The following is a 16,345-nucleotide window of genomic DNA, read 5'->3' as shown; positions in this document are numbered from 1 at the left end:
TAAAAATAAATAAATAAAATCTTTAAAAAAGAAGAAGAAAATGAAGCCCCTGCATGTTCAAGTTCAAAAGGACTTATTGTGGCATGAAAATAAAAGCAGGAAATGATAAGGTGTTCCCTGGTAGCCACTCACTGAGTGTTATAACAATAATAGTTATGACAATAGAATTAGTTATATTGTTTACAGTAATCTGTATAATTATATACATAAGCTATTTAATTTTAAAAACCAATATTCTGGGATTTTTACTTGTGAAAATGAGCTTCAAAAATTAACTTTATACAAATGCAACTTCTATTTACTTTTCTACAGCCTCCCACATTTTTGAATACAGGAACTAGATGATTTAATTCGAGCATTTCTAAAATTTCTAATGTGGTGTAACTAACACCTATATGGTACCTAAATATTATTTAAAACAAAACAATTGATTATTAAATAATAAATATTATTTAAAACAGCCCTGGCTGGTGTAACTCAGTGGATTGAGCGTGGGCTGTGAACCAAAGCATCACAGGTTCGATTCCCGGTCAGGGCACATGCCTGGGTTGCAGGCCACAGCCCCCAGCAACCGCACATTGATGTTTCTCTCTCTCTCTCTCTCTCTCCCTCCCCTCTCTAAAAATAAATAAATAAAATCTTTAAAACTAATAATAATAAATATTATTTAAAACAAAATTTCGTGATTTTTAGAGGATCACTGGGCAGACGCAGACTAAGCCGGTGGAAGAGGAGAGCTAGCTACCCCCAGGGTGTGCAGGAAGCAGGGGCGCCCCGGGGGAGGAAGGAGGAGGAACCCAGAATGGGTATGTGTGTATCACCCAACGCTTTGTCTCAGAGTCCAGCTGGAGCACAAATCTGAATGAAAATTCCTTAGTCTGCAATGCTCTACAGTAATATATTTCCTCTCCTGAGCGTGCTTTATAACATACAAATCATAACTGTGTTATTTTAAATGATCAATGTACTGTTCATTTATTTTACCCAGTTATTCTTTGCATTTGCTATTGGTGTGTTCCATCGGTGGTTGTGATTGGCAGTTTGCTACTTATAAAATGCTTTTAATTTTTGCTATCCATCCGAAGTACTAATTGCTCTGCTACAAGATCTGCAGGGAAAAATAAACAACCTCCTAACATCTCCCTTTTGACTGTCAAGCTTAAACGAGATGCATCGTTTAAACGCAATGAGAATAAAGAAAGGAGACGTCATTTTTACGGGGGCCAAATTAACACCAGCAACAGAAAGCTGGGGTGACACAGCTTCAGAAACATCAGTAGTAATTGACAACAAAGGTGAAGTTCAGACACACGTTTAAGAAAATCAGTCCCCATGGTTAAACATGCACCAACGTTCTGCTTTGCTTTACATCCACCAGAAAGCCTGGCGTGCAAAGTAAGGGGGGCAGCAGAGGACGCAGGGCACGCACAGAGCATCTCACCTGCAGACCGATGGGACCCGGAGGTCCTGGGAACCCTCTGGCGCCCTCGTCACCTTTCTGTCCAAACATCCCCTGTTGACCTCGGGGACCTGGCTCGCCGTCACCTCCCTGGCAGGGAGAAACGACAATGGTCGTAAACTGGGAAGCTTATGATTCTGGTACAAGTCATGCTTCTAATTTAATCAGAACTGGCCTGTGTACGAGTAACTGAGTAAAGAGTAGATTAAATTTCCGTTATCTGCTGCAAATATACCATTGTTTGTTTTGTTTGTATTCTTTGTATCTGGGATATGGCTGATTTTTATGTTCTTATGGTTACCCAGTGAAGTAGATGTTTTGTAATAAGGGACAAATAATGTTCAGAATTTAATACAAATGAAGTACTTCTCAATGGGTTAGGATGTATTTTAAGATGAAATCACACCCTGACAAGGTGGGTCAGTCGGCTGGAGTGTCAGCCTATAAACCAAAAGATCATGGGTTCAAATCCCGGTTAGGACACATTCCTAGGTTGCTGGTTCTGTACCCGAAGGCAACCATCGATGTTTCTGTCTCACATCGCTGTTTCTCTCCCTCTGAGATCGATGTTTCTCTCTGTCCCCCTCTCCCTTGCTCTCCCTCTAAAATTAACACACACGCCAGTGAGGATAGAAAGACAAAAATGATGAAGTCACAACGTTCTTTGCTTATCAAAATCAGCGTGGTCAGGTATACTAGATCACCTTAAATCCAATCAATGTTAAGCGTACCAACGAACTCATCCCTCTGGGAAACAGACTGGTTATGGGAGAGTTCATAGACGTAATCAGGGGCTGGGAGGACTCCAATCTGGGGAACAAGGAGGAGGACTTACAGCAATTCCAGGGGCGCCGACTGGACCCTGCAGACCTGGGGGACCAGGGGGACCCTGCAGCGAGATAAAAGTCAGCAATTTTGAAACCGAAGCCAGAGGAGCCTCGCTGTATAGTGCAGACCATTTGGCTGGTCAAAATCCATGAAGCGTCTGGACTCTTGTTTGTAACGTGCGGTCAACCATCCTTGATTCCAGTCCTGGAGACTCGGGCGTGCCTATTCGCCATCAATTTCAAATCGGCAGTTATTGGAAACGCTCCTATCTGCAATGTTTAAAAATGGATTTCTGTGCTGATGTAAATAGTGCTCACATTTGGAAAATTTTAAAAAGCCAGATTTCTCCTAATGAGATATGTATGAGTCAGAATGAGCACATGAAAAATTCGTGAGGTTGCTATCATTCTAAACGAATACTAGGATTCAGAGGACCGCAGGGATATATGAAATTTAGGATTTTCTTCATACGTAGACGCGTGCAAACCAAGTGTTCTTTGTTAAGTATTCCAGAACTCTTTCCTGTGAGCAATAGATTTTAATAGGCTTGTTAGTCCTACGGACACAAGTATTCCTTGCTAACTGCCTGTTTATGTGCAAAGAACTGCTAAGGCATTATAGACAGAAAAAGAGTCTTCGGATTATATTGTTCCTTCTCCCGCTACACGTTGGGAAAGCACTTAACACGAAGGTTCTGAACGCATGGTGTGTGGACCATCGGGCACAAGAAACCGTCTCAGGTTTGCGCTAGGTCAAAATTCTTTTCGTAACAATGGAGACTTTATCTGTCTTTAAGCCCTACGAACATTGGCACTAATGGCGGGGAAAACTGCTGACGTCTCAGTCCCATTCTGAGGCTTTTAGGGTTGGAATTCTTGTATATCTTTCAACATGCACAGCTTGAAAAAGAAGTTTTACTAGAATTGACTGAATACAAAGTAATATTGAATGTAAACTCTCATAGAAAAATACAATTTAAATTAAAAAAAAAAAACAACAAAAAATAGAACAGGCTGAATCCCAGAGGAAATAGTATTGATGCTATAATTTTCTAATATATAGTACCGATTACAGTGCAGTACAGTACAGCAGAGTACTGATTACTGAGCACAGTCTCTGATTAGTAGTACTAATGAAACCTGCCCTTAGCAAAAGGGGTTAAATAAATAAAGCACCCTTAATGAAAAAGCAGGAAACTCACATTTTCTCCTTTGTCACCCTTGCTGCCTTTTTGTCCAGGCTCACCAATTTCACCCTGTGTTTGAAAGTTTGAGGTAAAGTTTATCTCCCGTTTATTTCAGAGGCACATATATTCAAACATAAATAAGCAATTCTGTCATTTGCTATTTTTTCTCACCACCATTGTGCTCGTACATGCTCTCTTTTCTTATTTATGCCCCGAGTATCATGGGGCAGCGATGAATTCTCAACCTCTAAACGAAAACTTTTGAGCACAAGGAAGATGCATGAAACTTTGGGAAAGCTATCTTTGGATCTGGCATCTAATCTTGGAAAGGTTACAGCTAGAATTACTGAGAGAAAATGTACTTTACGCCGGCAATACTAAGGAATGAAGGCCACCAACCTTGTCGCCGTCCTCTCCAGGGGAGCCCGCAGGCCCGGCCGGCCCGGGGAGACCCACGGGGCCCTGCACCCCGTCTCTGCCTGCGGGGCCCTGGGGGCCTTTTTCTCCCTGCATGGAAAATCCAGCAGACCATTACTGTGTTGGAAGACACCTACCCCTCAGCCGCTTGCTACAGTTTGAAGGTGCAGCTCTGACTCCTACTCTACCCTCCACATTTGACAAAGAAATCACTTAATGTTCTCAAGAACAGAAAATATTTTGTAAATGAGGATGCAAAATATCCCTGCGTTTGCTTATGACCAAGAATACTTTCCTTGAGAACCATTTATGAATCTCAGGCTAGGGTCCACAGATACAATGGACTCACCTTAGAATTTTCATTTTAAACACGCATTTTCTAATCAAGTATTGTATATCGATAAATCCCATGCCTGATGCTTGCAAGAACTCACTGAGCTTTTACTTGTCACTGGTGATGCTGGGTAGCTAATAGGCCTAGAAATTCATAGAAATTCATCCGCTCAGTGCCCAACTTCGCCATAGGCTTTCTGTGTGACCTTTTTATATTTTAAACAAATGTGTCACGGAGTCTCCTAAATTTTGATATTTTAATTCATGGCCCCTTTCACTTGTTCAAAATGACAAGGCTCCTAGCCTTTCTGTTTTGCTTATTGTTTGACAATGGCATTATTTTCCTGTGTTAAAATTTACCTACTCGTATGTTGTGTAATACTGACAATAATGCCTCGATAATGCAGATGACTTGCATTTTCTGTTTAAGAATTCCTTTCAGGGTTTAGAATAGTTTATCGTCTAAAAGTCACGATTTCATCAGTTCTGCCCGCAGTAACTCGCCTGCCTTCGCAGCGGCCAGCTCGCCAGCCACCTCCTTCCCCCGCCACCTCCTCCTGGCCCTGCACCCTGACCAAGTTCATTCCTTGAAGGAACTTCCTTCCCCTTCTCTCCACCACTGACACCTTATCCCACATCCGACCACTGAAACAACCTCTCTCCACCCTCACATCTATTCTTACTTCCAAACTCTTCCCTCTGACGGAGCCAGAGAGAGGCACTGGGATCACCTTACCGACATCCCGCAGTTCACTTGTTTAGGATCCCTAAGATGCAGGCCCAGCTGGTAGCGTGCCCTGCGTGGGTATCGGGCTCCCACTGCCTGCCCAGGTGCACGGAGCCTCCGCTGCCCGTGCTGTCTGCATTCCCACCCCTCTAGCTGTTTTTCCACGTGGACCTGATTCCAGCCCCTCCCATCCCTTGGCCTGAGCAAGGCTCATTCCTTTGGCCTGGGGTGCTGATCATAAAATGACTCCGCCCAGCTAAATCCTTCTCATTGCGTACAAGCCCCCTCCACATCCTGTCCAAGGGGGGGCCCCCCCAAGTCTGCTGAGGCCCCTCTCGCAGGCCCCTCTGTGGGGAGCCGACACACACCAGTGCGTTCCCCTCACGTCACTAACCAGAGTCTGCAGCGCCCCATGTGCCTCCTGCTTCTTTGCCCCGTATCTAACTGCCCCATCAGACAACAGACTGTGCCAGGGCGGACGCTATCTGCTTTTGCATCCCACTGCATCTCTCCGGCCTGTGGCCCAGACTAGCCACTTAATGAGTATTTAATTTGTTCATTAATTTGTTCATTACTTAGTGACAACAACAATAACAAAATACCTACAGAGCAAAGTTAACTTAACTCTGATGCATTAGTTTCCTGGGTTCCCTATGACCTTATTTTTCAAACGTATGCCGAAATTATCATGGAAACCATACCCCTGATGTCACCCTGGAGACCTTCTATTTCCTCCCAATCAAATATGATAATATGTTAAGGCGAAGTCTGCTCATAAATCGTGATCTGCTGCTCGCAGAGAACTTCTCTATTTCAAACACATCAGCTGATTCTGATATTTCCCCTTCACTGGTGTTTCCTGTGCGCCTGAACTCCAAAAATCGATTCTTTCATGCAAGGGTCTCTGTCAATAAGACAGATGGATCCCTCTCTACCTTCATTATAGCACACACATCACCTACAGCCAGGAATCACCTGCCACTTACTTCCTCTGATCCTGGTCTGTGTGGAGTCGGGGGAAAAAGTCAACTGATCAACGCACTAAACTTAGATTTTTCATTTACAACTCACAAGATGACAAACCCATTATGTATCTCTCGGCCCTCAACCTATAGGACTACCAGAAACAACATCTGTACCCCCTGGAGAAGTACTTATTTTATCATTTCTACACCATTAATAAAATAGCTGAATCTTATTTATAGAATTAACTACTCATTTCCATGTCTGATTTGGCATAATTTTATATTAGCCTATATTACAGTTCACAGAATCCATCCTTTCTTATCCAAAAGCCAATTTATTCACTTATTTTCCAGTTATTCGTTCATCCTTTTTTATGACAACTCTGGTTCGCATGATGATGATGATGATGATGATTCACTGAAGAGTTATCATAATTACACAAAGTGATTTAGAACTACAGTTTCATCTAATCCCCACAAATTACTGCGGCTGTCTTCCCTACAGACATGAAGAAACAGAAGTCTGGAAATGTTAAACGACGTAGCCAAAAATCATGACCTAAGTAAATGGTAGAACCCAGCTCCCAACCCAATCCTGACACCCTTAACTTCTTCCCTTTCTGCCGATTCTTTCCTCTTACTGGGTAAGTCCCAAAATGTATGTGCATGGCCCCCAGGTGTACAACCCTGACACTGATCATTCTCTGTATTACATACACGTGTGTTTGAAATTGTACGTTTTTGTCTTGTCTCCAACTAGTACCGCCTGACCCATTTACGGCTCATACACTGCCTTCACCGTTTCTGATGTAACATTTTTCCACGTTTCTACAGCTGTCCCCCAAATCAGTATATTATCAAACTCATTTCCTATCTGTACTCTTTGAATCTGGTGCTCCCCTAATGCAATTAGTAGTTCTCTTCAGCAATTATTCTCCCCATCAAAATATTTCTAGCAGTGCAGTAGGTTGGGGGAGATTTTAGCTCCACTCTCCAACTTGCCCCTGCCACCCCGAGTCTCTAATCTGATTGGTTGCTGTGGGGATGCAGACTCAGCCCCAGTGCTGCAGGTAATGCCATAAGGAGGTCGGTCATGCAGATGGGTGTTCGAGGTCCATTTTCTACTTTCTCCCTCCCCAGGAGCCGGGCTGGCGGGTGAGGGCACCCAGGGCTTGCCTTCCACACACCCTCCCCTGGGGATTCTCTGTGGGAGCCTCACCCTGCCCGTGATCACGTGGTGTCTTATAACACAAGCTGCTCGGGGAGTGAAAATGCAACACGAACACCTGGGGCGAGGAAAAGGGAAACGCTGAACACCTTCGCTAATATTTCCATTGGTTTTCACTGAAGCTCTGCGTGGAGGTCTGTGGCTATTTTCTCCCAAGGATTTTAGAACCATTTTATGCTACTATCCCTAAAATACGCACTTTCTTGGGGGAAAAAAGTTCCTTAATCCAGTGTCCAGCACTCAGTTACTGGCAATCGGTTTTGCTGAAGACGAGAACAGGAGGGCGAACATCGTGGCGTGTTTGGTGGTGGAGGGGATGGTGGACAGGCAGGATGGGCAGGCCGTCCCGTCCTCCTGCTCGTCACAGTCACGTCAGTCACCACCACGGCCCCGGACCAGGTCCTTCCCCGGGCCTCTTGGCCATTTCCCCTTCGCCTGGGCAAATTCATTTCTTCCGATCACGTCCAGTACTTTTCCCTTTTCTAGTCTTTGTTTCAGTATTTTACTTCTTCATAAGGTCAAGGTATTGAACCACTTTAAAACCCATAATTCAACATATTCACAGAATTCTTGACTTCTTCATTAGTATATTCTCAAGCTGTGCAAAAAGCAATGTACGTCTTTTTTTTTTTCCTTCTGTGAATGCCTTCTTCACTGCACTGTGCCCAGATGTAAGCGCCCTAGACGTTTGAATGAACTGGTGTGAAAGGGCCTGAATCTCCGACCTTTCCCTCCCGTCCCAGGGCACGGGGTACTATAAAAGTTTTACGGATAAATCTTTATAGTTGTTGAGGTTGGCTGGACGTTAGAGAGCTTGTGACAGGCGGGCAAAGAACAATTTTTTCATCATTGTTTACTAACATCTCAGAAAATAATGTCTAGATTTTCAACACATTTACTAAGCTGGAAATGCATTACTTTAAGAAATTCTCAGTAACTCAACATGCTTTTTTCTGTTCCCCCCAAATTCTGTCCAAGGTGGCATGGCTTCACGTCTCTAAAAGATAATGGATTGCATGAAGCAACCATTTAACACTTGAATAATATCTCAAGTAGAAATGAGAGAAAATGCTTGGACAGTGAAACCAATATGCTTAACCTGAATCAACTTGCTAAAAGTAAAGTCTTCGTGATTAAAAAAAAGTTTTTAAAAATTATAGGCGTAAACTAGATTATATATTTCAAGACTTACATGTATGTGGAAGTATTAAACTCATACGTACGTATGATTGTCAGCTATTTGCATCCACATTTACTGAATGAGTCTGTGTTTAAATCTTGGAGGGCGAGAGGAGGCTTTCATGTTTTAGAAAATTAATATGATTAAATGGAAAGCAGAAACAAAAATAGGGAAGAGATCTTGACAAAGAAACACCAATCTAGTGAGCAGAACAGCCCGAGATCATTGAAATATAAAAACTTTTCAAGTCCCATAACGATAAGATGAGATAATTGGTCAGATGTTTCCATTCTCACTCGCTGTAGACCAAAACTCAAATTACGTGAGAAGAACAGCCACTTTCTATGGGTTTAACTTGCATGAAAATGATTGGAAATATACTCGTATTCCAGGGAGAGTGAAAAGTGCACACTTTCCTAATACAAAACAGCAAGGAATAGTTTTAATCAAAACTCTAATTTTATTTTTTTTAAAAGGAGCAAGATCGGGAGCCTTTTACATTAATAATATCCAACTCCCTCACAGGTATTAGGGTTTCATAAAGCGTGGAAAAATGCCATCTCATTTAATTGAATTTGAAATGTTCTGTATTATAAAAATAAAAAGGAGTGAACTTACATGCGGGGCACGCACCGAGAGTGCGCAGTGGAGTAGGAAGAGCTAATATCCCTGAGTAAAAAGTAATAACCGTGCAGGGTGGCAGGATCGTATGTTTTCTCCTTGCGATTACTTACGGGTGCGCCCTTCTCTCCAGCCGGACCGGGAGGGCCCTGGGGTCCCGGACGCCCTGGCAATCCGATGGGGCCCGCTGTGCCCGCTGCTCCCCGTTCTCCCGGCGAACCCTGGACACGAGGCGGGGCGGGAAGCATGTTGTTATCAGGGACGGAAAAAGTGACCTGGCGTAGGCATCGCTCACTTAATAGGGCAATCTCTTAGTAAATAACGCAAAGGTCCCTTTTAGACAATGATCAGATCTCAGACAAGAACAGCGGTGCTCGCTACTTTAAAGATTAATTTCTAGTCCAATATTAAAAAGTTAGGAAACGCTGGTAAGATAAAATAGTTTCAACATTATATATATTTAATATTTTAAAGATGTTATCTTTTTTCATTTCAATGTAAAATTATCATACAATTAGAGATACCCATTGGCCTTTTCATAAAGCACGTGAACAGGATGTACATGTTTTTAAGAATATAGGATCTAAGTGGACTCCTGTCTGGTCAATACAAATTACCCAAATTTGCAGGAGAAAGGATTCCAAGTGAATGCATACTTTCCTGAGAAGCTGTGGAATAACAATTAAGACGAACAAGTATTTCCTTCACTGGACACATCCTGACTGGCAAGGACATGAAAATAACTCATGGTTTTTAGTTGGGAAACAAACATTGTTAATTTATAGTGAAGTATGGTTAATCTTTAAAATTAATTACATACATATTTTCATATATATGAAGGAGAGGAAGAATGCTGATTTGAATCAATGACAATGTGAAGAGTCTGTAGATATTATATAATATTTTTATTATACAAAGCTTAACTATTTTAATGACTTCCTTGGAGTATTAATAAGATTAAATTTCAGATTGCCATCTTGCTTGTGGAAACTGCATTAAAATTAACAATAAAAACATATTACTTTTCTGTAGTTAAAATACTGCTGATGATATTATCATAGCTCATTAATTTCAAAAGGGTAGATGAAAACTTTTTGGATATCTATTTGCTCCCTAAAGTACAGCTGCAATTTCCTTTTCCATTAGTTATTTCAAACATTCTGTAAGTTGAGCTATTTTTAATAACAGCAAGCTCTGCAATGATTTCATTTTATACATCTATAAATGAAAAAGGGAAAATCTCTGATGATATGTACCGATTAAGCAAATCATATTACAAACTTGCAAATCTTATTGAAATATCCCCGGGCCAACTTTGAGAAGAATAAGTCTACGAATCCTCCAGTTCCAGCTGAATGACTAGAGAAGTCTCGTTTTTTTAAAAAAAAAATGAAAATGTAGACCCAACAATAAAAAGAGAACCCATTTACACATCCCACAGAAATGCGGCGAGAGCCTGAGATTGTGACACACTGAGTGGGAACACAGAATGCCCCGCGGTGGGTGCCAGCCCTCGGAAACTCACGCTGCAGGTGCGGTTTTTTCCCAGGAAGGGGAGACATCTGTAGTGATAGAGATTATAGCACGTCTCTGTAACTGGCTGTAGTACAGGACAGAGGGCTTTATAATCATCAGATACATGAGTACATCTAAAACTAATATGTTTGGGTTTCAAATAGGTTAAACAGGTCATGATAAGCTCCGCAAGGGGAGGATTTCTTTTCTTTTTCTTTTTGCTCCCCACTGAGCTCCAGCCATCCATGCAGTGGCTGGCCCACAGCAGCCCTCAGGAAACGTGCCAGCTGTGTGTGTGACAGTCCTATCCTAGCACTGAACCACTCGCCTCTTTTCGTCTGGACCAAATTGGTTAACTTCTCTATGGCTCACTTTTCTTGCCCATAAAACTCGGACTGATACAGACTGATTCATTGGGTTTGGGGGATGTCAATGCTTTTTAGGACACGTGAAGTTCTTTAAACAGTATCTTCCTCACACTATGATGCAGCAGAGGTTAGAGAGCTGTGCACGAACAACTCTCCATGTCACACGTAGGTGCGCCGTCTCCAACGATCTAGAAGCGGAGTTCTGTGAAGAGAAAGCTAAGCCCCAGGAGGCGGTGTGGGCTGAGGTCACACTGTGAACAGGAGGGCAGACCTTCGCCGCCTCCCTGTACTTTTCATCCTGATTTAAGCAGCTTGTCAGAAGCTTAAAAGAGAGTCAAAGGTGAAAAAAATGAAAGTCCTCATCAGCTTTTCATCTAATGTTGACTAATTCACAGGACTAGCCAATAACGATCATTGCCTAGATCTATGGGGGAGAAAAGAAGCTGATAAAGGAGTAAGGTTGAAATAAGATATATAAATGAATGGTAGGTACTAGAGGGATTCAAAACGTTCTTGACAAGTCACCCACGACTTGTGTGACAGCAAGGGGAACTACAATCATTGGGACAACAGCCGAAGAGTGACATGAAAATATCATAATGTAGAACTTAATTAAGTCTGAATTATTAAGCTAATTACCAAGTATAAATTGTCAGCACCTAAAAGTATAGTGGTTGCAATTAAACCATAGTGAGGATAAATAAGAAAACGTCGTGTCAAACCGACCTTTTTTATTTACAAAAAAAAAATCAATCCTGTATACTTATCTCTCTACAGCAACGATGAACAGTTTACACATTAAAAGTGCTTAAATGGAAATTCCTCAGAGAACAAGAGGCTAAAAGCTATAGAAATATCACCACCCCAATTTGTGATTTAAGTAGCAATGGACATGTGACAAATTAAGTTTTCCTAACATAGTGTGTTGAATTACATGAATTATAACGACCGTGACATCAGAAAGTGTTCCGGCATGTAAATACTAAACATTAACCACTGCAGGTCACTTGTTTGCAGGTGGAAAGTGGACGTTTACCAGCTTTTAAAACGGAGGACTCTCCATTTCCATATTTAGTTATTTTCTTTCATTTGAATTTTGTTTTTCATTTACAGTTGACATTCAGTATTATTTTGTTAGTTTTAGGTATACAGCAAAATAGTTAGACAATCATAAACTTTACAAAGTGTTCCCCCAACACTTGCAGTACCCACCTGGCATTGTACATAGTCAATACAATATTATTTATTTAAATCTATTTTATTCATTATGTTATTACAGTTGTTCCATTTTTTCTCCCCCTTATTCCCCTCCGACTTGTACCTCTCCTCCCACCAGCATTCCCTGACCTTAGTTCATGTCCCTGGGTCGTACATGTAAGTTCCTCGGCTTCTCCATTTCCCATACTATTCTTAACCTCCCCCTGTCTATTTTGTACCTACCATTTATGCTTCTTATTCCCTGTACCTTTTCCCCCATTTCTCCCCCCACCCCTCCCTGCTGATAACCCTCCATGTGATCTCCATTTCTGTGATTCTGTTCCTGTTCTAGTTGTTTGCTTAGTTCATTTTTGTTTTTGTTTGTTTTAGGTGCAGCTGTTGATATTTCTGAGTTAGTTGTCACTTTATTGTTCATATTTTTTATCTTCTTTTTCTGAGATAAGTCCCTTTAACATTTCATATAATAAGGGCTTCGTGATGATGAACTCCTTTAACTTGACCTTATCGGGGAAGCACTTTATCTGCCCTTCCATTCCAAATGATAGCTCTGCGAGGTACAGTAATCTTGGATGTAGGTCCTTGCCTTTCATGACTTCAAATACTTCTTTCCAGCCCCTTCTTGCCTGCAAGATTTCTTTTGAGAAATCAGCTGACAGTCTTATGGAAACTCCTTTGGAGCTAACTGTCTCTTTTTCTCTTGCTGCTTTTAAGATTCTCTCCTTATCTTTAATCTTGGGTAACGTAATTATAATGTGCCTTGGAGTGTGCTTCCTTGGGTCCAACTTCTTTGGGACTCTCTGAGCTTCCTGGACTTCCTGGAAATCTATTTCCTTTGTCAGATGGGGGAAGTTCTCCTTTATTATGTTTTTAAATAAGTTTTCAATTTCTTGCTGTTGTTGTTCTCCTTTAGGCACCCCTATGATTCAGACGCTGGAACATTTAAAGTTGTCCAGGAGGTTCCTGAGACTCTCCTCATTTTTTTGGATTCTTGTTTCTTCATTCTGTTCTGGTTGAATGTTTATTTCTTCAGTCTGCTCTGGTTGAATGTTTATTTCTTCAGTCTGCTCTGGTTGAATGTTTATTTCTGCTCCAAACTGTTGATTTGAGTCCCGATTTCCCTCTTGTCACTGTTGGTTCCCTTTAATTTTCTTTCACTTTTCACAGTCTTCACTTTTTCCTCTGTTTTGTAACCATACTCAACCATTTCTGTGAGCATCCTGATTACCAAGTTTTTGAACTGTGCATCTGATAGGTTGTCTATGTCTTCATTACTAGTTGTATTTTTTTCTGGAGCTTTGATCTGTTTTTCATTTGGGCCATTTTTTTTTTTTTGTCTTGATGTGCCTGTTATGTAGTAAGGGGAGGAGCCTCTGGCATTTACCAGGGCGGGGCAGCTCACATCACTGCGTTGTGACGTTGTATGTGGGGGAGGGTCCGAGAGGGAACAGTGCCTCTTCCTTAGCTCTCCACCAGCTTTGTCACTTCCTCCACTACCCACAAGCAAATTGGTCCCTTGTAGTGCTGGTTCCTGGGTGGTGGGTTTGTGTACATTCTAGGACCCTGTGGGTCTCTCCAATGAACTCTTCTATGAGGCTGGGAGTTTCTCCCACTGCTGCAATTCCCACAGGTATTTTCAGTCAAAGGTTTTTAGGCTTTATTTCCCCTTGCTGGAACCCTGGGTTGTGGGGTCTGTCTCGCTCCCCAGTTGTTCCTCCAGGTTTATTCGCACATGAATGCGGGGCCACCTGGTCCTCCAACCACTGCCTTGCTGCCCCAGTCCTCCATCCACTGCCTGCCTGGTGTCCTCTCTGCGCAGCTGCCTGTCTCTGCCCCTCCTCCTGGTCTGGATGAATGCTTCTTCTTGAACTCCTTGGTGGTCGGACTTCCATACAGCTTGATTTTCTGGCAGTTCTGGTTATTTTCTGTTTTTAAATTTGTTGTCCTTCTTTTGGTTGTGCAAGGAGGCATCCACCCATGTGTATCTACCTATGACTCCATCTTCACCAGAAGTCACAGTATTATTGATTATATTCCCTGTGCTGTACTTGACATCCCTGTGACTACTTTGTAACCCAGTCTGTACTTCTTCATCCCTTCACCTTTTTCAGCCAACTCCCCTCCCCTCTGGCAACTATCAGTCTGTTCTTTGCAATATGAGCCCTTGGTTCCCATTCCATTTGCTTGTTTATTCAGTTCTTTCCATTTCAATCATTTGCTTTACCTTTGCCAGCTTCCCTGCTCCCCAGCACCTGCCCTAAACCACACGATGGTGGTGAGATGGGCAGTGGCATCCGCTCACGGCCTCGCAGTGCTGAGCAGTCATATCTCTGCTGCATCCACATGGAACACCCAGATAAACATGTTCGCCATGGTTTTCCCTGGGTGTTGCATGTTCTGAGGGGCATTTGCAAAGGAAATGAAACCGGTAAACAGACAAGCCATCTCATCAGCATGCACTTCAAAGGCAGCCCACAAGGGAGAGAAGCATAAACGTAGAATGTTCTTATACACCAGAGCTACAGAAGCCAAAAAAAAAACTGTGCCCTTTTTTAAGGTCAAGTTGTCCTTCACAGCCAGACTCATTAAATGACGTAATTCCTATGTTTCAGATTACAAATATTTTAGATCAAATAAGGTAAATGTTTCTATAAAATATGAAGCACTTCCACAATGTAAAACATAAATTCTGAATGATTAACCAACCCAATGTCCTGTTGGCCTTTGGCCCCACCACCCGCCTCACACTGTACCGCTGACATCTGCCTGGGTTCCAACAGAGAAAGTGGGCTTTGTCTTAACGAACTTTGCATGTGCCTGCATTAGTCAGTAGCTGGGAGCCTTCTGCAAACGTTGACTGCCATGTCTGAGGAATATATTTATATTCCTGAGGAATAAGTAAAAGGCAGTGAAAAGAAGGTTCTCTGGAATGGGATGTAGAAAAAAAACTAGAATTAATAGGCCTTGTATGGGAAGGGTGTATAAACTCCAAAGGAAAAGCTGACAAGGAGGAGAAATGACAGCACGTAAAGAGGAAAGAAGCGCCAGCAGCATCAGGGGACAGTCGTGAAAGAGGGGCCCTAGGACAGGGGAGAGAGGGCGCAGCGCACGGCCGACTGTGACGCCTTGGACACCCTCGTGCGACGGCTCTGAGGCTGGCCTCTCTGCTGTACTTCCTCCACGTGAACGCCCCCTCCCTGGGGGGCAAAGCCCGTGGTTGTAAACATGCAGGGCTTTTATTACACGCAGTTATATTTCTTTGAATCACCTCATTTTTAGAGAAACCGTAGCTGACCACAGGGGGTTCCATATCAGAAAACTACACACAGAGGAGAGATTGCTCAGGGAACCCATGGTCCTCGATTTTGCTCTGTGGAAGTACAGGTGGGAGAAGCCATCTGAGAATTTCCTCGCCTGGTGCATTTGTGTGTGTTGTGCGCTGACATAAACATAAAGCATGCGGTCAGTTTTATGTTGCATGTATGACAAGAGGCTGCATCGCCCTCCTCTCTGGCTGTGCAGCCCCTGGTGGCCTTCTGCTGTGTGTGTGTGTGTGTGTGTGTGTGTGTGTGTGCACGTGCGCGTCAGATGGCCGGTTAGTGAGCAGACCCCTGAGATGAGAAGACACGCCTGGGCTGTGACCGTCTGACTGGCATCTGCTCCCCGCCCTTGGGCACAGCACCCTGCAGACAGTAAACATGCGGACTCGGCCGGGCTTCAGAAGCCCAGAGTCACGGCGCCCCGTCGGGACCACTGTGCGTGTCTGGGGAGCACTGAGAAGACGTCTCTCAAACACACTGCGTCCTAGCAGCAGAAGCTTTAGGAGACCAGGGCGCTCCAGCGTTGTGCTAAGATCACCCGAACACCCGTGAGCACTTCGAGACTCTAATTCGCCCCAAAACTTGCGTCTCATAATAACACTGATATTTTATTTACAGCTCTAACTCCAACATAATTCCTTGAGGCAAAAATCACTTCTTTCGCCTTGCCTTCTTTGTTCTGTCTCTTAATATAATACTTTATTATTTGTTATTTTGTCTGTCTCCTACGTCTTCTTCAGTAAGCCATAAACTCTTTGCAGGAAATGTCCATTTAATGAATCTATAAAACTTCAGTTTAATAGATCGGTATGTTCAGATATTTAATTATAGTTTTTCCATAAGAAAAGACTTATAGTAGCTTACAGGGAAGACATAAAATATAAATGAATATAAATAAGGAATAGTGAGGAAAGTGAGAAAAGTTGATAAGCAAGTAACTTTTTATTGGCATAAAATAAAACCAATAATATTAGTAATCTAAA

At 42.6% G+C, this 16,345-nt stretch overlaps 1 protein-coding gene across 4 annotated transcripts in view; it reads right to left on the bottom strand.

Moving 5' to 3' along the window:
- The window catches only part of COL11A1 (collagen type XI alpha 1 chain), a 164,828-nt gene that overhangs the window by 40,917 nt on the left and 107,566 nt on the right, over positions 1–16,345 (bottom strand). For all 4 annotated transcript variants that reach the window (XM_045816516.1, XM_045816518.1, XM_045816515.1 and 1 more), the window contains 5 exons: positions 9,058–9,165; positions 3,873–3,980; positions 3,489–3,542; positions 2,295–2,348; positions 1,442–1,549 (listed from right to left, as the gene is read on the bottom strand). In XM_045816516.1, the coding sequence (XP_045672472.1) occupies positions 1,442–1,549; positions 2,295–2,348; positions 3,489–3,542; positions 3,873–3,980; positions 9,058–9,165 (432 nt within the window). The remainder of the gene's footprint in view (positions 1–1,441; positions 1,550–2,294; positions 2,349–3,488; positions 3,543–3,872; positions 3,981–9,057; positions 9,166–16,345) is intronic.

The sequence above is a fragment of the Phyllostomus hastatus genome, unplaced genomic scaffold (assembly GCF_019186645.2).
Source record: "Phyllostomus hastatus isolate PE091 unplaced genomic scaffold, TTU_PhHast_1.1 phas_scaffold_216, whole genome shotgun sequence".
Lineage (NCBI taxonomy): Eukaryota > Metazoa > Chordata > Mammalia > Chiroptera > Phyllostomidae > Phyllostomus > Phyllostomus hastatus.
The sequence above is the reverse complement of the archived record's forward strand: the minus strand, read 5'-3'. Positions and strand labels throughout refer to the sequence as shown.